The sequence below is a fragment of the Quercus lobata genome, chromosome 12, assembly GCF_001633185.2.
Source record: "Quercus lobata isolate SW786 chromosome 12, ValleyOak3.0 Primary Assembly, whole genome shotgun sequence".
NCBI lineage: Eukaryota > Viridiplantae > Streptophyta > Magnoliopsida > Fagales > Fagaceae > Quercus > Quercus lobata.
Genome location: NC_044915.1, coordinates 24,549,543 through 24,571,822, shown reverse-complemented (window position 1 = coordinate 24,571,822; position 22,280 = coordinate 24,549,543). Strand labels below are relative to the sequence as shown.

General features: G+C 35.9%; 2 protein-coding genes and 1 non-coding gene across 3 annotated transcripts; 2 read left to right on the top strand and 1 right to left on the bottom strand.

Moving 5' to 3' along the window:
* Window positions 1-7,667: 7,667 nt before the first annotated feature.
* Window positions 7,668-9,815, bottom strand: LOC115969784. Its single transcript, XM_031089395.1, has 4 exons — window positions 9,635-9,815; window positions 9,000-9,135; window positions 8,479-8,693; window positions 7,668-8,218 (listed from the first exon to the last, which is right to left on the bottom strand). The coding sequence occupies exons 2-4, from the start codon at window positions 9,087-9,089 to the stop codon at window positions 7,945-7,947; spliced, it is 579 nt and encodes a 192-aa protein (XP_030945255.1). The 5' UTR covers window positions 9,090-9,135; window positions 9,635-9,815; the 3' UTR covers window positions 7,668-7,944.
* Window positions 9,816-17,868: 8,053 nt separating this feature from the next.
* On the top strand, window positions 17,869-18,086 carry LOC115972668. The gene has a single exon (XR_004087529.1). It is a non-coding gene; the product is annotated as a small nucleolar RNA U3 (small nucleolar RNA).
* Window positions 18,087-18,321: 235 nt separating this feature from the next.
* On the top strand, window positions 18,322-20,369 carry LOC115970867 (protein ECERIFERUM 26-like). The gene is made up of 2 exons (XM_031090486.1): window positions 18,322-18,787; window positions 19,208-20,369. Exons 1-2 carry the CDS (start codon window positions 18,371-18,373, stop codon window positions 20,141-20,143), a joined length of 1,353 nt encoding a protein of 450 aa, XP_030946346.1. The 5' UTR covers window positions 18,322-18,370; the 3' UTR covers window positions 20,144-20,369.
* The last annotated feature ends 1,911 nt before the right edge of the window (window positions 20,370-22,280 follow it).

The following is a 22,280-nucleotide window of genomic DNA, read 5'->3' as shown; positions in this document are numbered from 1 at the left end:
GCAAAGATCATCTTGTAATATCCCCGAACCATTCATTGCAACCATTTGCAATAACATTGACCCAAATCGGTGCAACCAAACAACACCATGGATGGCTACTGTATCAAGGCCATATACTTTTTGTTGCTTGTTTTGCTCTGGTTGCCATCTTCTTCGTGGGTTTGGGAGGGACGGAAGTGGAAGAGTGATGAGTTTCGTTGGAGGCATTAGGCTTGGCGGTGGTTGGCCGTGACCGCAGTGGCTTCTGGCGAAGGTGGTGGTGAGGCAGTGGGAATATGATGGGTTATTTATTTATTTATTTTAGGAAATTGAAATCGTAGGGTTCCGATTTGTGGCCCAAGCCCAAAATGTATGGGATCTCGGTCTAATGAGCCCAATACAATAAATTTATAAAGAGTGGGTCAAAAAATTAGGCCCTAATGAGTTGAACAACGGTTAGTATTGAATTAAATGACAATCAAATACAAATAAGAAGTTTTTGATGTCAATGGACTTTCAGTCCGAGGAGATCACAATTGTATATATTGATTATAGTTGAATACAGAGACAATTTAGATTGATACAGTGTTCTCTCTCTATTTTTCCGATCCTTTCTCCATGAAGAGTTTTTCACCTTATATATCCTCCTTTGGACCATCTTCACCTTACACTTGTTGATCATCTGAGCCCTTACTTGAGTACCTGTCCCATCAGACACCCTTTCTGGTTTTCTGTGAGCTGTGATAGCCAATGTAACACTGTTCAGAGATCTTCTCCACATAAATGCAGCAAAAAAAGTAGTTACAGTGCATTTAATGCGGTGGTGGCAGCTTTCCCTTAGATATTTTTAGGTTTCCTTTATTTTCGTATGTTCATGAGGCATGTCTTTATCATTGGAGTTTCTTAGAGGATTACGCTAACTGATGGAGTACATATTGTGAACTATATTCATCATATCCGAGGAGGAGTTCCTCCTCGGACAACCTTTCACTTGTTCCCCACCTTTGAGACTTTAATTGGGAACATTTAACAATTATTTGCTCATTCTCGGATCTATTAATGTCCTCGGATAAGGTCCAAGACCTAATATACTATTTTGGGCCCTCACCTCTACAAAAATAATAGAAGCCATAAATTTAACATTTAATAAAATAGATGGACATGTGTCATGTTTTTATTTATGGAGTATATAGTGGAGCAGGAAGAGTAAAACTGAAGATTTGGACTCATGAGCTTCACCAAATTGCATAAATGTTTTAAGATTTAAAAAAAAATAGATACAATTTTTGTTCGCATTTTCTTCTCCTATAATTTTTAAGTTGATAGAAATCTTAATTTAATTACAATTCAAATTCTTCATCTAATCTTTTTATTATTAATTTATTTGATATTGTTTACTTTTACTTAAATTATATTACTACACAGTCATAAGGAAAAAAAAAGAGAAAAAAAAGGCAATACTTCATACTGATTTACCAAACTTGTTTTTGGATAAACTAAAAAAAAAAAAAAATTGTAAATAACTTTGTAGGGATAAAGGGTCCAAGAATATATATTGGGTCTTGGGCCTTATCCGATGATGCTTAGTGGTCCGAGAATAGATAAACAGTAATGAAGATGTAAGACTCAGAACTCCACGAGCAAACTATGAATGAGAAGGCTGGGGAAAGTAGGCAAAGGAGGAGTATCTCCTCAGCTAAACGAAGCAGAGATCAGAAGGTGTGTTTTGTCATCCAGAGTAATATTCCGGGAAATTCTATTGGTAGGATATGCATTATGAACGTACAGAACAAATGAGAGCTGTGAAATATTTAAGAGAAAACTGCCACCACCGCATTGAATGCTCTACATCTAACTCTCTAGCTGCATTAATGAGGAAGTAATATCTGAATAGTACTTTTCAACCTTATAGCTACTCTCACAGATTTCAGGAAGGTGCTGATGGGACAAGGATCAACACTAGCAATTTAGTGTACACGTGGAGGGTGGAGATGAAAGAAAGAAGAGAGTATAAAATACAAAGAGGACCCAGATGGAGGGGGATCGGGAAATTGAGAGAAGAATACTGTAGCACTAAGAACTGTACTTGTAATAAAATTCAAGGTATATATACAAGAACCGATCTCCTCGGATTGTGCTGATGACGGTTTTCTTTAGATAAAACTAGTCTATCTTTACTTTCTTGCCATCTAGATCCACTATACTTGTTGTCCAACTTGTTAGAGCCTAGTTTTCTAACCCATTCTCTACAAATTCATTATATTGGACTCTTTGAGCCTAGATCCTTTTACCTTTTGGGCTTAGAACTCAAATTGCGTCCTTACAAATTTAATACTCTTAAGTATTTGAGTTTAAAGTAAACACCATCTTCTTCAAATTCTATATATAATGAAGGAGTATACGTATATACTTATGTATATGACTTTTTTTATTCCAATTTTTTATGGCATAGCAACAATTACCAAACTTTTTTTAGTAAACATCTTCTCCTTAAAATTCTATATATAATGAAGGAGTGTGTGTGTGTATATATATATATATATATATCTTTTTGGTAAACCAGACGATAATATCAAACTCAAATAATAGCGTCAGTACAAAGCCTGTTGGAGAAAACTCCATTACAATCATCCTCCAAGACCTTAAACAAGTCCATAGGCGGACTTGATAACAAAATAAACTCAGCCTCTTGCTCAGCGCCTATTTTGGCTAACATGTCAGCACACCGGTTGGCCTTGCGGTAACAGTGGCTGAACTGAATCTGATGAAATCTGGACGCCAAAAGCCTACAGTCCTCCAATATGGGTGAAATTATAAAGTTTATATGGTTAGAATTCTTTAGAACATCTACCACCATTTTTGCATCAATCTCAACAATAAGGCAGGAAATATTCATGTTACAGCAGAGTATCAAACCATCCCTCAGTCCCCAAAGTTCAGCAACAAAGCTATTTGTTGATCCAATATGCCTGGTGAAACCCGCCACCCAGCTACCATGTTCATCTTTGATGATGCCCCCACAACCAGCCCACTTCATACATCTCATAGAAGACCCATCCGTATTCAGTTTCTTCCAACCTGCTGGAGGTTTCTCCCACCTAATTCTTCTATTGACTCTTTGAACTGGATTTCTAGGTGAGCTCACATAATACAGAAACTCCAGCGCTTGATTATAGATTTCAGAAGGTAGACTCGAATTTGGACTTTTCCTTTGGAACACAAACAAATTCTCGCTTTTCCAGAAACTCCAAGCCGCAAAGTTAAAAGTAATTCACCATGGTGGCTTCCCTTGAACATAGCTACTCCGAACTTTCCCATTTGATTGAAGCCATTCCTGTAAATTGCTCATCCAGAAATCTCTATTTGTTTGCTTAACTCCCAATTGAATCCATACCTGTTTGGCTCTCTGACAATCTCTGAAAGCATGCAATATGGTTTCCGGTTCCCTTTGGCAGATGGGACATCCTTCATCAACCACCATTCCCCCCTTTGCAAAGCAATACTTGACACCAATGCTATTGTGAACACACCTCCATAAGAAAGTTTTAATCTTAGGTAGTGTCTCAGATTTCCAAATCCAGCTAGTGTTAAAAGGTTGCATAGAATTAGCTTCCCTGGCAAGTGAATAAGCACTCTTAAGGTCAAACATTCCTCTAGCATTACCTACCCAAGCTAACCTATCCTTCCCTCCACCAACTATGGACATTGGAACAACTTGAATGACCGATTTAATATCAATAGGAAGATCGAAAGGTAATCGGTTCCAATCCCAACCTGCATCTGTCAAAAGGTCTTTAACCTCCCATTAACTTGCTTCTTGTGTTAGCAGGCCATGGATCATCTGTAGTAGAGGGCCTTTACGAGTCCAATTACCCAGCCAAAAATTGAGTTTACTGCACCTATCAATCACCCACATACTACCTTTATCAAAGGTCTCCCTACCCTTTTTAATGGCCCTCCAGATTTGGGAACAAGGCAGTCGATCAGAGTTGGCTGCACTGATTCTTCTGCTGCTGCAATACTTTCATTTAAGAACTTGAGCCCATAATGCACCTTCTTCTGTGTGAAGCCTCCAATTCAATTTTGCAAGAAGTGTAGTATTTCTGCCCTTAGCTTCTTGTAATCCCAACCCACCATCCTTTTTAGGCTTTGTAACTTTATGCCACCCAACCCAATGAACTTTCTTCGAAGTTTCCGATGAGCCCTATAGGAAATTTCTGTTAACCCGATCAATGTCATCCAATATTCTTCCTGGAAGATAGGTGCCCTGCATAACATAGGATGGAATGGATGTCGATGAAGCTTGAATTAAGACAGCCCGGCCAGCTAATGAGAGCATATTTGCTTTCCACCCCATTAGCTTTTGTTTGACCCTCTCCAAAATGTAATTGAAATCATGGGATGATGTACCCGTATGCTTAATGGGAAATCTAAGATATTTACCAAGTGACGGAGTGGATGCAAACCCAAGTATATCGCACAACGACTCTCTTGTATCTCTATTTACATTTGGAGAAAAAAAAAGCTCTTGACTTAGTGATACTCACTGATTGCCCTGACATCATGCAAAAATCATCAAGGACATCTCTGATAGTGGAGCAATTCAGCCCATCTGCCTTCCTAAATAATATTAAGTTGTCCGCAAAGAACAAATGTGAAAACGCAGGACCGCTTTAGGATGCCTTCACAGGCTGCCACAACTTAGCCTCACATTTTTCAAGTATAAGTTGACCGAGGTAGTCCATACAGAGGATAAATAGATACGGGGATAAATGATCTCCTTGCCTAATCCCCCTTGAAGGATAAATTGGCTCTAAAGCTTCACCATTGACCAAAATTGAAGTTGAGATTGTGGATACACAACTCATAATGATATCAATTAAATTTGCTGGCAAATTGGCTCTAATTAACATCTCTCTAATAAAGCTCCACTCAAGCTTATCATATGCCTTCTCCAAATCAATTTTTAGAGCCATATATCCTACTTTTCCCCCCTTTCTTTTTGCTCAGAGTGTGAATAATCTCTTGCACTATGATTGCATTATCAATGCCTTTCCTTCCCGGAACAAAGGCTGTTTGGAGAGGGGAAATAATCTTCTCCAAATGAGGCCTTAATCTAGCAACAATAATCTTTGTGATCACTTTATAAATTGTATTGCATAAACTAATTGGCCTGTAGTTACCTAGAGTCTCCGGACCTTGAATCTTTGGAATAAGAACAATGTGAGTCCTATTCAAGAACTCTGGCACTTTTCTCTCTACAAACACCTTTTTGACCATATCAATCACTGAATTGCCAACAATCAACCAAAATCTGTGAAAGAAACCCGCATGTAACCCATCCGGGCCCGGGGCCTTGAAAGCCTTGAGAGACCACAAGGCAGATTTTATTTCTTCCACCGAGACCTCCCCACTAGTGCTCTCCTTTTCCTCATCTGATAACCTGCCCTGCTAGTGAGTAACAATGGGTGCTAACCAAGAAGCACTATATAGAGAGGAGGTATACACTTCATTGAAACCACTCCTAATAACATCTTTAATTATAGACGTATTTGAATTTTTTTTTTCCTACTTTTTTCATGGGATAGCAACGAACACATTGATTAAATTAAAAATCTTAATTTCAATAGGATTTAAATTCTATATCAAATGGAATTCTACCTCTATATATAAGCTTACTCTAATATGTGAATGCTTAAATCCTATGACAATGCAGGTTTGCATTCTTTCTTCATTATTATTTTTTTCATTTTATTTAAGTTATTTTTCTTTAACTTCAAAAAAATTTAATAAAAACTTCTCACACAAGTACTTAAATTCATGAATTCCACATTAGAAATTGATAGATAGATTAACCCAATTCATTATATTAACTTTTGTACTCATTTGTTATCTTCTGCAAGAATTAGTTCAAGTTTTCATTACATACTCGCACTTACTACACTTTCATTTCTCAAAGTGATAGAGGATACAAATAGGTATATTCTTTGTTCTTTTTCTACATTTATATCTTAATTTATAATTTTTGTTAGTTTCTTAATTTTAAATTATGAATAAGTTTGACTATATTCTTAGTATTAAATTTTATGAATTAGCCTAAGAAACGTTTACTGATAATATATAGCTTTATGACTTTATCAATAACTTTTTATTAACGTGATTTTAAAATATTTTGAATAGACAGTTAAATTAATTTATTAACATGATTTAAACTCCACTAAATTCTTTTCAAGGTATTGGTTTTAAAAAAAATTTCAAATTGATTTGCTAATTATTAACTGCTATGCATGTACTAACTTCTAACTACCAAACCAACAATTGAAATAACTAGACAGGGATAAGACACCACCACCACCACCACCACCACCGACCTACATGCAAGTATTTTTTACACTTTACATGCACTTAATTTGTCTTCCAAATAATATGTATAGTTAGTTTGGTTTGGTTGTGTATATTATAGTTGTTTGTCACATATATTTTTTGGGTTAAATAGTTGAACAATGTTGAAATAACAAAACTTGCAAGATTGAACAGAAGATTGAATACGAATGAACAATGATATCTCTATTATTAGCGCCATTACTTAGAGTTACAAACATTTTCATGATATAGTTAGAATTAGAAAGATAGATCTATATGTTCAGATTTGAAAGTAAGTTCACAAATATATATTTTTGGCTTTTAAATAATACTATTTAACTTTTATAATGTATAATGCTTTTGGAGTGATTATATTTATATATGGTTATAATAAGTGTTTTTGGGGTGATTATATTTATTTATATACGATTATAATTATTTAATGGTTCTTTAGACCTTCAACAACATTAGTTATATTTTTATTTTTAGACTTATGTAAGTATCATTGAGTTGATGTTACACTAACTTATGTTTTTATTGGGGCATTTTGATTGGAAAATATACACACACATGTAGCATGATTTTTACATTCAATTACAAAATAATAATTCATTTAGCTATTATTTATTTTAATAAAATTATACGTTTTATGAGTTTATATCTAAAACTGTGCAACGCATGGGTCTTAAACTAGTAAAGTAGTAGTACATTCATGCGTCGCACAAAGAATATAACCAGAGTATAATTTTTGTTTCAATTAGTAATATCTTTGTTTTATATAAAAAAATATTAAAAAAAATAAAAATAAAAAAAAACACAGACGAAAGATTATTTAACTGGGAGAATCCTATGTCAGTTGTAGAGGTTGATGGTAACTGTTAATAGGAAACACCAATTGGAGTTGTAATATCATTGAAAGATTTATTGATAGGAAAGAGTAATATGATTTGGAATAAGAGTAATGTGTTGTTTTCTGGATTTTTTATTTATTTATTTTTTGCGCTAAATAGATTTGGCAGCAAGAATTTTTCATTTCTTTTTATTGTTTTAAGCTATTTGTAAGTAGTGATTTCACTCTTTTTTGTTAAATTATGTTATCAAAGGGCATTCTGGAGATTTAATACGACAAAAACACATATTTCTAACAAATTACACTTTGTATTAAAAAATTTAAATCTATAAAAAATTGGTAAAAATAGGGGATAGTTCGCTAATTTACAATAACTCAAGTAAGAGACATTAGTCTATTTTAAAGTTTACAAGAATTGAAGTGTATCCTATAGTTAAGGATGATAGAGTGAATTAACACACAAATTACTCTTATTTGAAACTCAATGTAGCTTAAAAATTAAACCTGGTTTGTTGTAAGTTGAAACAATACCATTCCACATTCCATTCGAGCTGTGAAGAACAATATTCAAAAGCAGTGAAAACAAAATAAGCAAACAGAAAAATGATATTTACAATGAAAACTCCAAGCAGTCAAGCACCAGGTTGCTTGCTATACAAGAATCGCCCTTGTAGAAATGCACCCACCAATGACATTTGATCCTTGGACATGTGATTGAAGAAGCGTCACTCACACACCCACATTATACATAGTCATATATTAGTTATGATAGTGTGGCTGTTTCCACTCTTAACAGGTTCCTCTTGTGCATCTTCTAGGAAATCCTCTCTTGCATTGATAGCTAACATAAGAGCAACCAACCAGAAGAGAGATGCATCCAAAGACACAAAAGCACCACCACCAAGGAGGCCTGTTTTAGCCGTGGGGCAATCTGTTTTGAGGTTGCGATGGACATTGCGGGACAGGTGAAATTGCTCTGTTAAAGTTGGCCATAATAGAAAGGTTGCCCCTAATCCAGTTGTAAACCTGAGTGCAAAATTTTACCATCATTAGTTTTAATCTGCGAGTAATATTAGGAATGCAACTTTTTACATAAGAGATTAGAGCAACAAAATCATTTTCATGTGAGTTGATTGCTAATACTATTTTTGTTATTATGCACCAATCAAACAAACCATATCAGTAGCTATAAAGAATGTTGTGTTCCTACATTTATTTTTAATAAGAAAACACAACAAGAGTAGCATAGAATGACTTTTGAGACTAGGTAAAGAATTTATACTTACAAAGCAACATTAAAGAAGATGGTGAAGTTGGTGCTTTTGAACAGAACAGAATTTGGAACTGATTTTCTTTGGTAAGGGTGAAAGAGTGACAAGTAGCCAACCACGGTAGAAGCCAAAAGAAACAAAAATGAGAGATAACCCAAAACTACTGTGGGACTTGATGGGTACTTGCAAATGATGACATCTTTCCCGGCAATTGGGGTGCCACCTGCAGGCTATCAAAGCCCAACAAAACAAAAATCAAAGAAATTAATATCAATTTAAAAGAAGAAAAAAAAAGGCATGCATTTGATTTAACTTAGCACTACAAATTGAATTTCTCAAGGTAATATTCAGGCAAGTATTATAAATGAAATTTTTTAAAAATCAAAAATTAAAAAAAAAAAAAAAAACATTGTGTAAGGAAACAGACAAATAGTAACAATTAATTGGAAAAAATCTACTAAACAATACAATAAAATTTAATTAACATGTTAACAATGTGTTTTGGTGTCTTCGAGATATAAGGGAGATAAAAATACCTTCTTAGTCTCGGCAAAAATTCCAAATATGAAAGAGATCACACCAAGTGTACCCACAATAAGAGCCATCTTTGTTGCAGTGATGGCCATGCTTACAACCAAGATGACAATTGACAAATAACTTGATGCTGAACTCCTGCAAGTGTCAAAGTGAAAAATTAAGAAGAAAATACATGAAAGCAAATATGAGACACATAAATAAGTTCATTATGAGAGGGCCAAGGAGTAATATGGTCTATTACTAGGACCAATTGTCTAATGGGTGCATGAGATTGAACTTACTACTTTGTGAATAAAAACACAAGCAATTATTTTCTTTGGTGATGAGTTATACAAATCTCGTGGATGTTAGGCTCAAGAATAAATTCAAGACAAGTTGGAAATTGGCAAAATTTCTCCATCATATTATAAGAGTTGAAACCAAATTCAGATTGCGACAAGAACTCCAAATTATAATCATCATAAAAGACAAAATTTTGGATAACTCATGAGTCCAAATAGTCAACAAAATGCAATAATATTCACAAAAGAGAGTGGGGAAGCAACAAAGGGAGAAAAAAAAAAAAAAAAACCCTACCCTTCAATAGATTAAAGAAAAAGAGAGATTGAAAAAATGAAAAGAAAACAACCATTACCTTTGAAGGTTTGAAGTCTATGAAGATTGCAATTGAGATTTGTGTGATTATAAATAAGAGAAGGTCGAGAGTTCAAGTATGCATGCGGACAATTTTCACGGCAAAATTCAGGGCATGAATCTTGGACACTTTGACAGCACAGATTCAGAATCTTGTTGGGAATTTACCTTAAACGGTTTTGGCTGTGCATTTTTATCTTAAACAGGTGCCTTTTGGCTGTCTCTTAGTTTGCTAGCTGTATTTTTTTTAGTCTTTTTTAATAAATTTTTTTCTATATTTGATAATAACCTTAAAAATGAGATTAGGGGTTTTCAATAGTTTTCATATTGATTCATAACTTTTTTTATTTAGCTTGCCGTGTGATACAGTTGGTTTCCAAAAGTTTTAACAAAAAAAGTAATGCTACAGCCACAAATTAACTATTTTACAATAGTTATTTGAAAATTACTAAAATCATATCAGCAGTTTGTAAAAATGTTTTAAAATAGTTTGTGCTCTTTTCCATAAACCAAATATAGTTTTCCTTTAATTTTTTTTTTTAATGCTATTAAACACTGAAAAACTCAACATTAAAACATTTTATATATAAAAAATTAGTTCTTTTTTTTAAGTTTTTTTTTTTTTTTTAAATTTTCTATATTTGGTAATAACCTTAATAGATTGTTTTTAACGGTTTCCATCTTGGTTTATAACTTCCTTTATTTTGCTTGGCTTGTGATATAGTTGGTTTCCAAAAGTTTTAACAAAAAACAATCTCTAAAAACTGAAAATATAGTTTTCTGTTGCTTATAGTTTCCATATTGCTTTCTAACTTTTTTTTTTTAATAAGAAACTTCGTATATATAGCGTTGCATGAGATACGATTGTTTTCCAAAAAAATTCAATAGGTTTTTCCATCAACCAAATATAGTTTTCCTTTAATTTTTTTTAATGCTATTAAACACCGAAAAACTCAACATTAAGGTTACGTTTGGTAACAGTTTTTGTTTTCTATTTTCAAAAACTTGTTTTTGGGAATATAAAGAAATAACAATTTTCTTGTATTTTTGAAATAAAAAACATGTTTGGTTAGTTGAAATTAAAAAAATAGTTTTTTGAAGAAAAAAATAGAAAATACTAAAATATATTGTTAATACGATTTGAACTCTAATGCTAACTTATTAAATAAGACAGATTTATTAAATTAAATGTGTGTTTTCATTTACTTTTAAAAATTAGAAAATAAAAATAGCATTTTGCATGTTTTCAATTTCCTTCACAAATCGAGTTTTGAAAACAGTTTTTGTTTTTTGTTCATTTTGGGTTGCCAAACAAGTTTTTTAGTCTCAAAAATAGAAAATTGTTTTTGGAAATAGAAAATAAGAGGAAAAACCAATTACCAAACTGTGGGGCCCAAATGATTTATGGGCCAGGCCCATCTACCCGGGGAGAATCCGAAGGCCCAAGCCGAGGAGGGTTATGGCCCAAGCTCGACAAAATAGCCTATGGATACCGCCGAGGACAGCTCAGTCCTCGGCAGACCCAAAGTTTCCCCCCTTGAAAGAGGGGTAAAGACGGTATAGGACTGAAACTTGGAAGAAAGATCTAAAATATCCAGGGAAAGCTGCTGTTACTGCCATTTAATGCTCTGAACCTGACAGAGCCGCATTCTTTGGCTTTTACAACCATCCCTAACGACTTTGAGTATGGAATGATGGGACAAGTATCAATCTTGGAAAGTTTAACCCTACGTGTGGACGAAGGACAGTGGACGCGAGCTAGTATAAAAGGAAAAGTAAGTAATCTATAGAGGGGGTTGGGAAAAATGGCCAAAAACCAGAGCCTCTCAGCCCACCTCCAGGAGAAAGACTCCAGGGGTGAAGGAAAACTTAAACTCGTACGAACAACGTGAAAACCCGCCGCCTGTCGATTAAGGCCTAGCCTTCCAAACCCACGCTTTACAAATGATATTGTTAGGGGCCTTTTTACGTGCGAACCCGACACTGTTACGGTCCGCCACGAATCGCGTCCTTACAATTAGCGCCGTCTGTGGGAAGGCTTGTGTGTTGGTATAGGAGGTGGGTCGATAGAGTTTCTTCGTTATTTCTAACCGTTGGTTGTAGAGTTCTAGTATAAAGTTCTGCTAGGGGCTACGTTTCTTGACTAGGGGCTTGGCTGAGGAGCTAACCCCCTTAAAGCCAAGGTCTCCCGTAAAGAGCAAACTAGGCACTTGATAGCGTTAATCGTATGGATAAACTCTAGGGGCTTGGTTGAGGAGCTAACTCCCCTAAAACCAAGATCCCACACGAAGAGAAAACTAGGTTTTGGACAGAACCAGGGCATTGTATGGTCCACGGACTCAAGCCTATGGGGAAACCAACTACCTGGATGAGGAAAACTAGGTTTTGGACAGAACCAGGGCATTGTAAAGTCCTCGGACTCAAGCCTATGGGGAAACCAACTACCTGGATGAGGAAAACTAGGTTTTGGACAGAACCAGGGCATTGTAAAGTCCTCGGACTCAAGCCTATGGGGAAACCAACTACCTGGATGATGGAAAACTAGGTTTTGGACAGAACCAGGGCATTGTATGGTCCACGGACTCAAGCCTATGGGGAAACCAACTACCTGGATGAGGAAAACTAGGTTTTGGACAGAACCAGGGCATTGTATGGTCCACGGACTCAAGCCTATGGGGAAACCAACTACCTGGATGAGGAAAACTAGGTTTTGGACAGAACCAGGGCATTGTAAAGTCCTCGGACTCAAGCCTATGGGGAAACCAACTACCTGGATGATGGAAAACTAGGTTTTGGACAGAACCAGGGCATTGTATGGTCCACGGACTCAAGCCTATGGGGAAACCAACTACCTGGATGAGGAAAACTAGGTTTTGGACAGAACCAGGGCATTGCAAAGTCCTCGGACTCAAGCCTATGGGAAACCAACTACTTGGATGATGGAAAACTAGGTTTTGGACAGAACCAGGGCATTGTAAAGTCCTCGGACTCAAGCCTATGGGGAAACCAACTACCTGGATGATGGAAAACTAGGTTTTGGACAGAACCAGGGCATTGTATGGTCCACGGACTCAAGCCTATGGGGAAACCAACTACTTGGAGGAGGAAAGCTAAGTTTTGGACATTGGTCTAGCGTGCATCGCGCAGCACTCAGCAGTTATCCCGGTTAGTTCTAAGAGTTTAATTTACTGAGGATTACCATTGTTATACTTGATAATACTTGTGAGTTTAAACCAATAGGAATCTGTGTTAAAGCATTTTTCTGCCCGGAGTATCATTAAGGGCAAGCTTATATTTAATATTCATGCATAAAGTAGTTGTTACGGAGAAGAAATATATGTATAGAGAAATAGACACATATTTTATTAAGACAAAAGAACAGTACAGTGTACAATGAAAAGCTGAAACAAATCCTACATTGAAGCTAACTACGTATGTAACGAAAAATATAAGAGAGTGAAGATAAAGCCGAGGAAGTAGCATAGAGGAGAAGTTGGCTACTGCCTCGAGACCTTATTCCTCCTCAATGCCTTTGCACGCCCATAACTCAGGCAGCAAAAGAACCCAACTCGGGGCCTGCACCGGTGGAGAAAAGGTGCAGGGAACCTGACCTCAGGCTAACACCATCTACAGAAAGGGTGCAGGGAGTCGGAACTTGGGGAGCCCCTGCAAAAATTTGCCTGCCACAAGGCAGACGGCGCTGATCGCGGAAATTCCTTTTTCTGACCTACCAAAAATCTGGCATGACCAGAACCTGTTTCGGATTTTGACTAAAAGAAAAAGGAATACCATCTTCCTCCTGTCAAGACGGAGGACTGGCTTGAATCTGTGCCATCCTTGTCCGTACCATATCACCTTGAGGATTCGGCGCCTTTGGAGCGTGCGGAGACCTTTCATCCCCATCCGCGCCTCAAACATCTTGCTTTGAGGCAGTGGCACTAGAAAGAGAGATCGCGGATATGGAAGAAATATGGTTCTGAAGGGAATAGGAGAGGTCATGTGCAAGTGAAGTGATCCTCTATCCCATTTATACCCAGAAGTAAACCGGTGGTATTTAATTCACGCAGCGTCCCAAGGAACGCTACAGACAAAACGTCTCTGACTCGATTTCCTACGTCATCTGCAACCCTGAGGCTAGAGGAGTCTCGAGAAGGCGCACCTCGAACACTGGGACGCCAAAAAGTACCGCGTGATCAAAGACTACGGAAATACCTCTTAATTTGTGGGCCCAGTAAATTCGCGGCCCAAGCCCGTTCAGCATATGGGCCCAGGGACAGAACCAAGGCCTTGCATGGTCCTCGGACTCAAGCCTATGGGGAAACCAAGTACAAAAGAGAAAAAATCACAAGTTTTGGACAGAACCAAGGCCTTGTATGGTCCTTGGACCCAAGCCAATGGGGAAACCAAATACTTTGATAAGAAAAGGTTTGAATTTCGTAAGAGGGATTACTTGATAAAAATGTCAGGTCACTTCATCCACGGCTTAAACACCAAAAAAGGTCAGGACCAATAAAGTTGTGAGGAAGGTGGTGAAACGCCCCAGCATTTAGTCGTATCAAAAGGCTGTTCATTTGGTGGGTGATATATCTTCAAATGGTTATTCCTCACACGGCATCAAACCTTCGTTTTACTCCTCGGCTAGCATGGGGTAAGTACTACTTTTCACTGGTCGGCCTTATTGTGCCAAGCGTTTCTATTAAAGTTATGGCGACATCTTTTTATTATCAAATATTTTGGCCTTAGTCTTCATTGATTTAGATGCTATATTATTGTGCCGAGCAGCGTTTATAAATTAAAAAAAAAAGGCATAGAGACAAAACATGCGAAATAAAATAACAACAACTTTTATTAATACGAAAAATTATTACAACGTACAAAGAGGGACTCAAACGAGCCTATACAAAATGTGAACTGCCTAAGCAACAATTACATCCGTAGTACAGATAAGTAAACTGTCAGGCGTCTTTTAAACTCGTCTTCAAAGTCTCTCCAATCTCTGCCTCAATACTGCTCATATTACGATGAGAACCTTCTTTGGGAAAAAATGAAGGAGAAGGAAATAGTAAGGAAGAAATCAATGAAGAAGATGGAGGAGATGAATGAAGAAGGTGGAGGACATGAGTAAAGAAGGAGGAGAAGAAGAGAGAAGAGATGAAAAGAAAGAAAAAGGAGCAAAAGAGGGAGAATTGAAAGCACCAAGATGGAACTGGTGCTGGGAAGACTAAGAAAGGGAGACGGAGGATAGCACCAGTGAAGGAAGAGAGGAAGAAGTAGAGACACTTAGTCCCTGCCTCGATCCTGACTCCCAACACACTGGAGCCATACTAGGTATGCTCATAGGAGAGCGGTTGGTACTGATAATGGGTGTCCTCGACTCGGTCACGCCAAAAGTTTGACGTGACGAGTCCTTGCTTCGGATTTTGATTGAAAGAAGGATGAGGTTGATTTTGAGTCTTCGCCATCCCTGTCCCGATCGAGCCATAATGAGCTTTACTGGAACATGGCGTTTATGGGAGGGGTCTGGCTCCTGCATCACTCGTTGTTAAGGTAAAGTGTATCACGATTTAGTTTGTGAACCAGTGGGAAAAATGAACCCTAGGGGAGGCCAAGTATTTCAAATCTCAGAAGGATGAAAAGGAATTCTTTACAAAAAACAATAACCTCCTCCCTTCCTTCTTATACAGAAGGTGGAGCGGGAGACATTTAATAGGTTCAGATCTCCAAAGGAATCTGCCAACACAAACATGCCGGTTCCGTTTCTCCATCCCATCAAAACAAACCGCCAAATTAAAGTAGTCTCGTGAATAGTGGTCATTAAAAGCGCGTTTTGGATACCCAAACGATAAGAACGCATCAAGCGCGAAATCAAAAAACTGTCTCATAGACCGGTGCATTTCTTGGACAGATGAAGAGCCGCCAGCATTATTAATAGGCCAAATTGATTGGGCCGTAGGACGAGGTTGGACATCACCAAAACCCCCCTTTCCAACCAAGAGGTTGGACAGCTGGGTTTTGAGGGGCTATTGTGGGGCCCAAATGATTTATGGGCCAGGCCCACTACCCGGGGAGAATCCGAAGGCCCAAGCCGAGGAGGGTTATGGCCCAAGCTCGACAAAATAGCCTATGGATACCGCCGAGGACAGCTCAGTCCTCGGCAGACCCAAAGTTCCCCCCCTTGAAAAAGGGGTAAAGACGGTATAGGACTGAAACTTGGAAGAAAGATCTAAAATATCCAGGGAAAGCTGCTGTTACTGCCATTTAATGCTCTGAACCTGACAGAGCCACATTCTTTGGCTTTTACAACCATCCCTAACGACTTTGAGTATGGACTGATGGGACAAGTATCAATCTTGGAAAGTTTAACCCTACGCGTGGACGAAGGACAGTGGACGCGAGCTAGTATAAAAGGAAAAGTAAGTAATCTATAGAGGGGGTTGGGAAAAATGGCAAAAAACCAGAGCCTCCCAGCCCACCTCTAGGAGAAAGACTCCAGGGGTGAAGGAAAACTTAAACTCGTACGAACAACGCGAAAACCCGCCGCCTGTCGATCAAGGCCTAGCCTTCCAAACCCACGCTCTACAAATGATATTGTTAGGGGCCTTTTTACGTGCGAACCCGACACTGTTACGGTCCGCCATGAATCGCGTCCTTACACAAACATATCCTAACATTTTATAAAAAAAATTAATTCTTTTTTTTAAGTTTTTTATTTTATTTTATATATTTGGTAATAACCTTAAAAATGAGATTAGGTTGTTTTCAATAGTTTCCATATTGGTTCATAACTTTCTTTATTTAGCTTGACGTGTGATATAATTGGTTTCCAAAAGTTTTAACAAAAAAAAATCTCTAAAAACTGAAATATAGTTTTCTGTTGACTATAGTTTCCATATTGCTTTCTAATTTTATAAGAAACTTCTTATATTTAGCGTGGCATGAGATATGATTATTTTCCAAAAAAATTTAATAGGTTTTTCCATTAACCAAATATAGTTTTCTTTTAATTTTTTTTTAATGTTACTAAACACTGAAAAACTCGAAAAATTATCATCACAAAAAGTTTTATATCGAAACAAACGGAGCGTTAATAACTTTTTATAATTTAAAGTATTCAAATTGCTCCCACAAGTTATTTGGTTGATAATTTATTTTAGGACAAAACTTAGGTACAATTCCTTAAGTGTTATTCCTTAGATTCCCCTCTTAAAATTTGGTCATATTACTACTTAACTAAAAAATACATTTCCATCCCATGAGAAAAAATCCACATGACAAAATTTTAAAAGAGAAATCTAAGGAACAACACCTAAGTACAGTACCTGAGTCTTGCTCTTTATTTTATTACACTTATTTTAATTTTTTTAGTTTGATTTATTTTGATGAATTTGGAAATTTTGAATATAGTTTAAGCGTATTATATATTGCAATAATTTATTGAAAACACATGTTTAAATAATCGATAAAAGCGCAATTTATCAATTATAAAAAATAGCTTACAATCAAATGTCAAATGCACACTTAATACAATATCGGATATTACAACACCATTAGACATTGTATCTAATATACAAAACTACTACTTTAATTGGGTTATTTTCTTTAGTCCTTATTTGGACCCGGTTAATGGCTGCTCTATTTTATTATTATTTTTTTTTTTTATTTTGTGATTTTTTTTTTAAATTTTGTCATGGATCCCAAGTAATTAATGATCCATTTGGTAATGTTGTTCTATTATTTAAGTTTTTTTAAAAATACGTGTGTGTAAAAAAGTATTACGAAAATTCGTGTTATGTTATTTAAACAACAAAAACCGTTGTTTAAATACTCCTACAAAACAGCCCCTAAGATTTAAGAGCTGTCCTATGGAACAGAAAAAAATAAAAAAATTTAAGGCCCGTTTGGTAGAGCATTTTAGCAATATGTTTTCAGTTTTTAAATAACATTACATGTATTTTTACACATTTTTTTACCCACACATATTTCAAAAAGATATAGACAACATTATTCAAACTATTCAACCAAATAGACCCTTAAGAGCTGTCCTAATTGGTCCAGGGAACTCGAGGGGCATTTTTGTCCTTGCGGAGACAGCAAAGAATGAAGTGGGAACATGTAAAGGGGTAGTTTTGTCAATAAGCAAGTAGTATGATTTTGTAACCGAAGCGAGCTTGTCCCATATCGACTAGATAGTTAGCAAGACTTCACGTTATAACACTGGCCTCAGCTTATTTGGTCACGACCTTACTTGAACAGGATCTGTTCTATAGGATCGTACCTCTGTATCCTTGATCACAAAGGAGACAGGACCTAAACCCGGTGGATGAATCATGGCCGTGCGATCAGAGCGTGATTAACGGTCTTTGGTGCTTCCGATTGAGGCACCAATCTGTAGATGATCGTTCTCAACTTGGGCCTGGCCCAGTTGGGATGGTCGCATGGCTGTCTGACGGGCTTCCATACAAAACTTTTTTGAGTTATTGTTTGAGCCTTTTTTTTTAACTCCAAATTTCCAATTGGTAATTCAAATGAATAACCCTCAGAGGCTTATGAAACGTAGACGAAATACCAAAAGCTTCATGGTTCATGAGAATCTCATTTTCCCCAAAAAAAATACAATGGTTGTTTTGTTTCTGGTAACCACACAAATAGACCCTTCAGCCTCACATCTCTTACCATATAAAAGTTCACAAAGAAACCAAAATCATACAACACTATTGTTCTCTAATACTTCTTAACAATGGCAGAGATCACATATATTTGCAAAAGAACTGTGGTAAGTACCAAACCAACCCAACCAGGAAAGTGCCACTCTTTTTCGGTCCTTGACCACCTAATGGAGAAGAATCACATTAGGATTGTGTACTACTGTAAGTCTTGGGGAGAAAAAGAGGCTGGAGAGATCACAGTAAGTCTTAGAGAGTCTATCTCAGAAATGCTTACACATTTTCCAAAAGTGACTGGAAGGTTAATAAGGAATGAGAAAGGGAATTGGATGATCAAGTGTAATGATGCTGGAGTGAGAATGGTGGAAGCAAGGGCCAAGGGGAGTGTGGAGGATTGGCTAAAAAGTGTAGATAGAGAGAAGGAGCTTAAGCTTGTGTATTGGGAAGCCATGGTTCACAAGCCATATTTTTGGTCAACATTTTATGTCCAGGTACCTATTACTTCATATTTTTGTCAAATATTTTAGGAAATAATTTTATCACTTAACTATTATTCTAACACTCATTTCGATAATTTCAGGATAGTATTTCAATTTATTCTCACTTTATAATCAAATAGAGGACTACAATGAAAAAAAAAATTATGTACTGAAGAGAAGGATTTAGTCTTAAATTTTTTAGTTCAAATGGTTTAAATAAGGTATGCAAAAGTACAATTTTTTTCTTTTATCTATTATAAAACCCATGATTGGATTTAAATATTATTAATATGTGGCTTTGAAATAATTAGGTGCATAGTATTATTTCAAATTTATAACACAATTATTTTTGTTGGAACAAGATTTTCAGTTCAGATCTTTTATGTGATATCAAATTTCATATTTATAATTAACATTGCTTTTTGTTTCCAGATAACAGAGTTTGAAGAAGGTGGAGTAGCAATAGGCCTCAGTTGCTTTCATCTCCTTGCAGACCCCATTTGTGCCACCATGTTCCTCAAGGCTTGGGCTGACAAAACCTTGGGTCAAAAAATGGTTTCTCCTCCTTTCTTCCACCCATTGCCTCCAAGAAGACCCATTAACAAAACTTCCAACCACAAGCCCTACACTGACTTAATTAACCACTACAAGTTTTCTATTGAGAATTCTACTCCATTTTTAGATGCAAATGACACTCACACAACCATAACTCTCTCATTTTCTGACCACATGGTGCAAGCTTGCATGGACATGGTTCAACCCACTTCTGCACCCAACAAGTCTAACCCATCATCACCTTTTGAGGCCCTAGCTGGGCTTTTATGGATCTGTATTAGCAAGGTGAAAGGTTTGAATGGACTAGCGAACATGTCCTTGTGTTTGGATCAGAGAAAAATTTTGGGCTTAGATAAAGGGTTTTTTGGCAACTGCATGGTTTATAACAAAGTTCATTCGAATGGCTTGGAAGAACATAATTTCTCACAAGCTACTAAGGTTATAGGAGAGGCCCTGGAGAAAATGGATAATGAAGGAATAATGGATTTGATTGAGTGGCTTGAACATAATGATAGTCAATCACATCCATTAATGAATAACTGTGATCTCATTTGTGCTAGCTTAGAGACTGTGGAACCATATTCTGTGGATTTTGTTGGGGGGTTTGAACCAATTCGAGTTTCTTATTATGTGGAGCCAGTGATTGGAATAGGACAGGTTTTGATTTTTCGAGCTCCATCATATGATGGTCCATTGGGCAGGGTGGTTATGGTTACGCTTCCAAAGGATGAGATTGTTAAGCTGTGTGAAGATGAACTTATTTTGCATCTCTCTCCTAGAATTTTGATGGGTGTTGCTAGAAACTATGCTTGAGAGTTGATACAAGAGATTTCAACTCACTCCATAATAAATGAAATTGGTGCTAATTTCTCTATAGTTTTATTTATTTTAATTCGATAGTTGTGAGGGGTGTGGAAGTCTCTATTAAAAATACGAAGAGGTGTTAGTTGAACTAATTGGTCTATTGTTATCTCTTAATGAATACAATTATAAAATAATGCAACAAAACATTTGATTATATATAAGCATTTTCTTTTAATTACAATGTAACAAAATAAGGCATAGTCTTTTTAATTTTTAATTAAAATTACAAGTTTTGCCTATGTAATGTATATATAATCTAGTTATTTTGAGTTTTTCAACCAAAAAAAAAAAAAAACTCTAGTTGTTTTGTAAATAATGCATTTTTCCCTTTTAGGAGAAAAAAATCACAGGAAAATTTGCCACCCCTAAGCTTTTTTCAAATCCATGTTTATGAAAGTTAGGTGAATATATCTCGTGGATTGAGTTATTTGGTTAAGTTCCTATTTTATATCTTTATTATGCGATTAAATTATGGGATACATGAGCTTGTTCATATTATGATTATTATTGATGATTCACGAAAATCAGTAAGTTGAATACTCCGTGTTTCAATGATGGTTGGATGACCTAAAGAGGAAGAAAGTGACTATCAAAGGTGACTGACGTGAACCGGGTAAGGACTTTCCAATGATTAAGTCAATTTTCTCTTTAAAACACAGGGGTAGTGAGTGGATGAATAATAGTGCGTACCTTGGTTGGATGAGGCTTGGTCCTTTTTATAAAGAGTTTGGAGTGAGTCTACCTGTTAGGCGCCATTAACATCGTGGGAGATACGTGGATTTAGTGGGAAGAGTGGAGCAAATTTCGGGGAATTCACCCACGTTCCAAGATAAGGGTTAGTGGTCTAACCATTTGAGACTGTGGAAACACTTAGAAATTTATTAGTTGTTCATACCTTCTCGTGGTATAGATGACCTGGTTCTCCTTAGACGGTAAGATTCTCTTTGGACGATTGGTGATACGCTTGGACATCCATATTTTATGTTTGTGGTGCATATTTCTTCTTTCTCCTTTCTAAAGGTTGTTTTGGATGTTACCGATCTTGGATGACCATTGTGGACGAAGACTACTTGTTGTTGATCACCATCGATTATATCCTACGAGATTAATTTAGGTTGGGTGGGATAAGTGCCTAATATCTTCCCACCTGGTGATTTATATATCAACCTTAGTCAATGAGATGTATATTGGGTCCTGTTGATATAATTTTCTTTTCTATTTTTTAAATATTTTTATTTTTGATTCATATGTAATTAGAAAAAAATCCATGTATTTATTTTTTAGATTGTATATAGAATCACAACTCTATAATTTAATTCAATTCAAACAATTTGTGTAATTTTCATTATTTAGTAAACTTATGTTGTAAGGTTTATTTTTATTTTCTCATTGCTCATGTAATTAAATTAAGTGAAAACTTCATTGTAAATCCCTTAAATTAATCACTCTCAACATTAAGATGTCAATGGGGGGAGGGGTGAAGTTGGATCATGGGTGCCTTGTTGAAGTCCTGTCCCTTTTTTGGGGTGGGTTAAAAATGTTTTACTAATTTTAATGAGACGACTTCAATATTGATAAGATAGGAAAAAATGGATTGTGATAATATTAATAAAGAAGGAAACGCAAGTGTTTTAGATAATTATATATATATATATATATATGTACATATAAAAATATACTAATATGGACTTGAAATTAGATTGTGTAATTTTTAAAATAAATTCATAAGTTATCAAATTATTCTTTGTAATTTATTGACAAAATAATATATTTATAGTAAAATTATATATAATTTTTTACGATACAAGATTGTAAAATAATTTTTTATAAGATCACCAACAAATATATATATATATATATATTTATATATATATATTTTATCTAATTAACTACCTAGGTTGGGTGGGCTATGTGGATTGTGCATTGATGTTTTATGCCTTTAAAAAAGAAGAGTTTGATTAATTTTCTAAACATTTTTTTTTTGAATTTTTTTTGCTGAAATTTAAACATTTTATTCAATATATAAATTATTAGTTAAATTATATTCTAAAAGTTTAAATATATCATATCAAACTAATTCCAAGGA

Coding starts and splice junctions, on each gene's coding strand:
- LOC115969784 (XM_031089395.1), bottom strand. CDS start 9,089: ATGGCCATCACTGCAACAAAGATGGCTCTTATTGTGGGTACACTTGGT. Junction 8,694..8,999: donor TTTTTGCCGAGACTAAGAAG/GTATTTTTATCT, acceptor GGGCTTTGATAG/CCTGCAGGTGGCACCCCAAT. Junction 8,219..8,478: donor ATCTTCTTTAATGTTGCTTT/GTAAGTATAAAT, acceptor TTTTGCACTCAG/GTTTACAACTGGATTAGGGG.
- LOC115970867 (XM_031090486.1), top strand. CDS start 18,371: ATGGCAGAGATCACATATATTTGCAAAAGAACTGTGGTAAGTACCAAA. Junction 18,788..19,207: donor GGTCAACATTTTATGTCCAG/GTACCTATTACT, acceptor TTTTGTTTCCAG/ATAACAGAGTTTGAAGAAGG.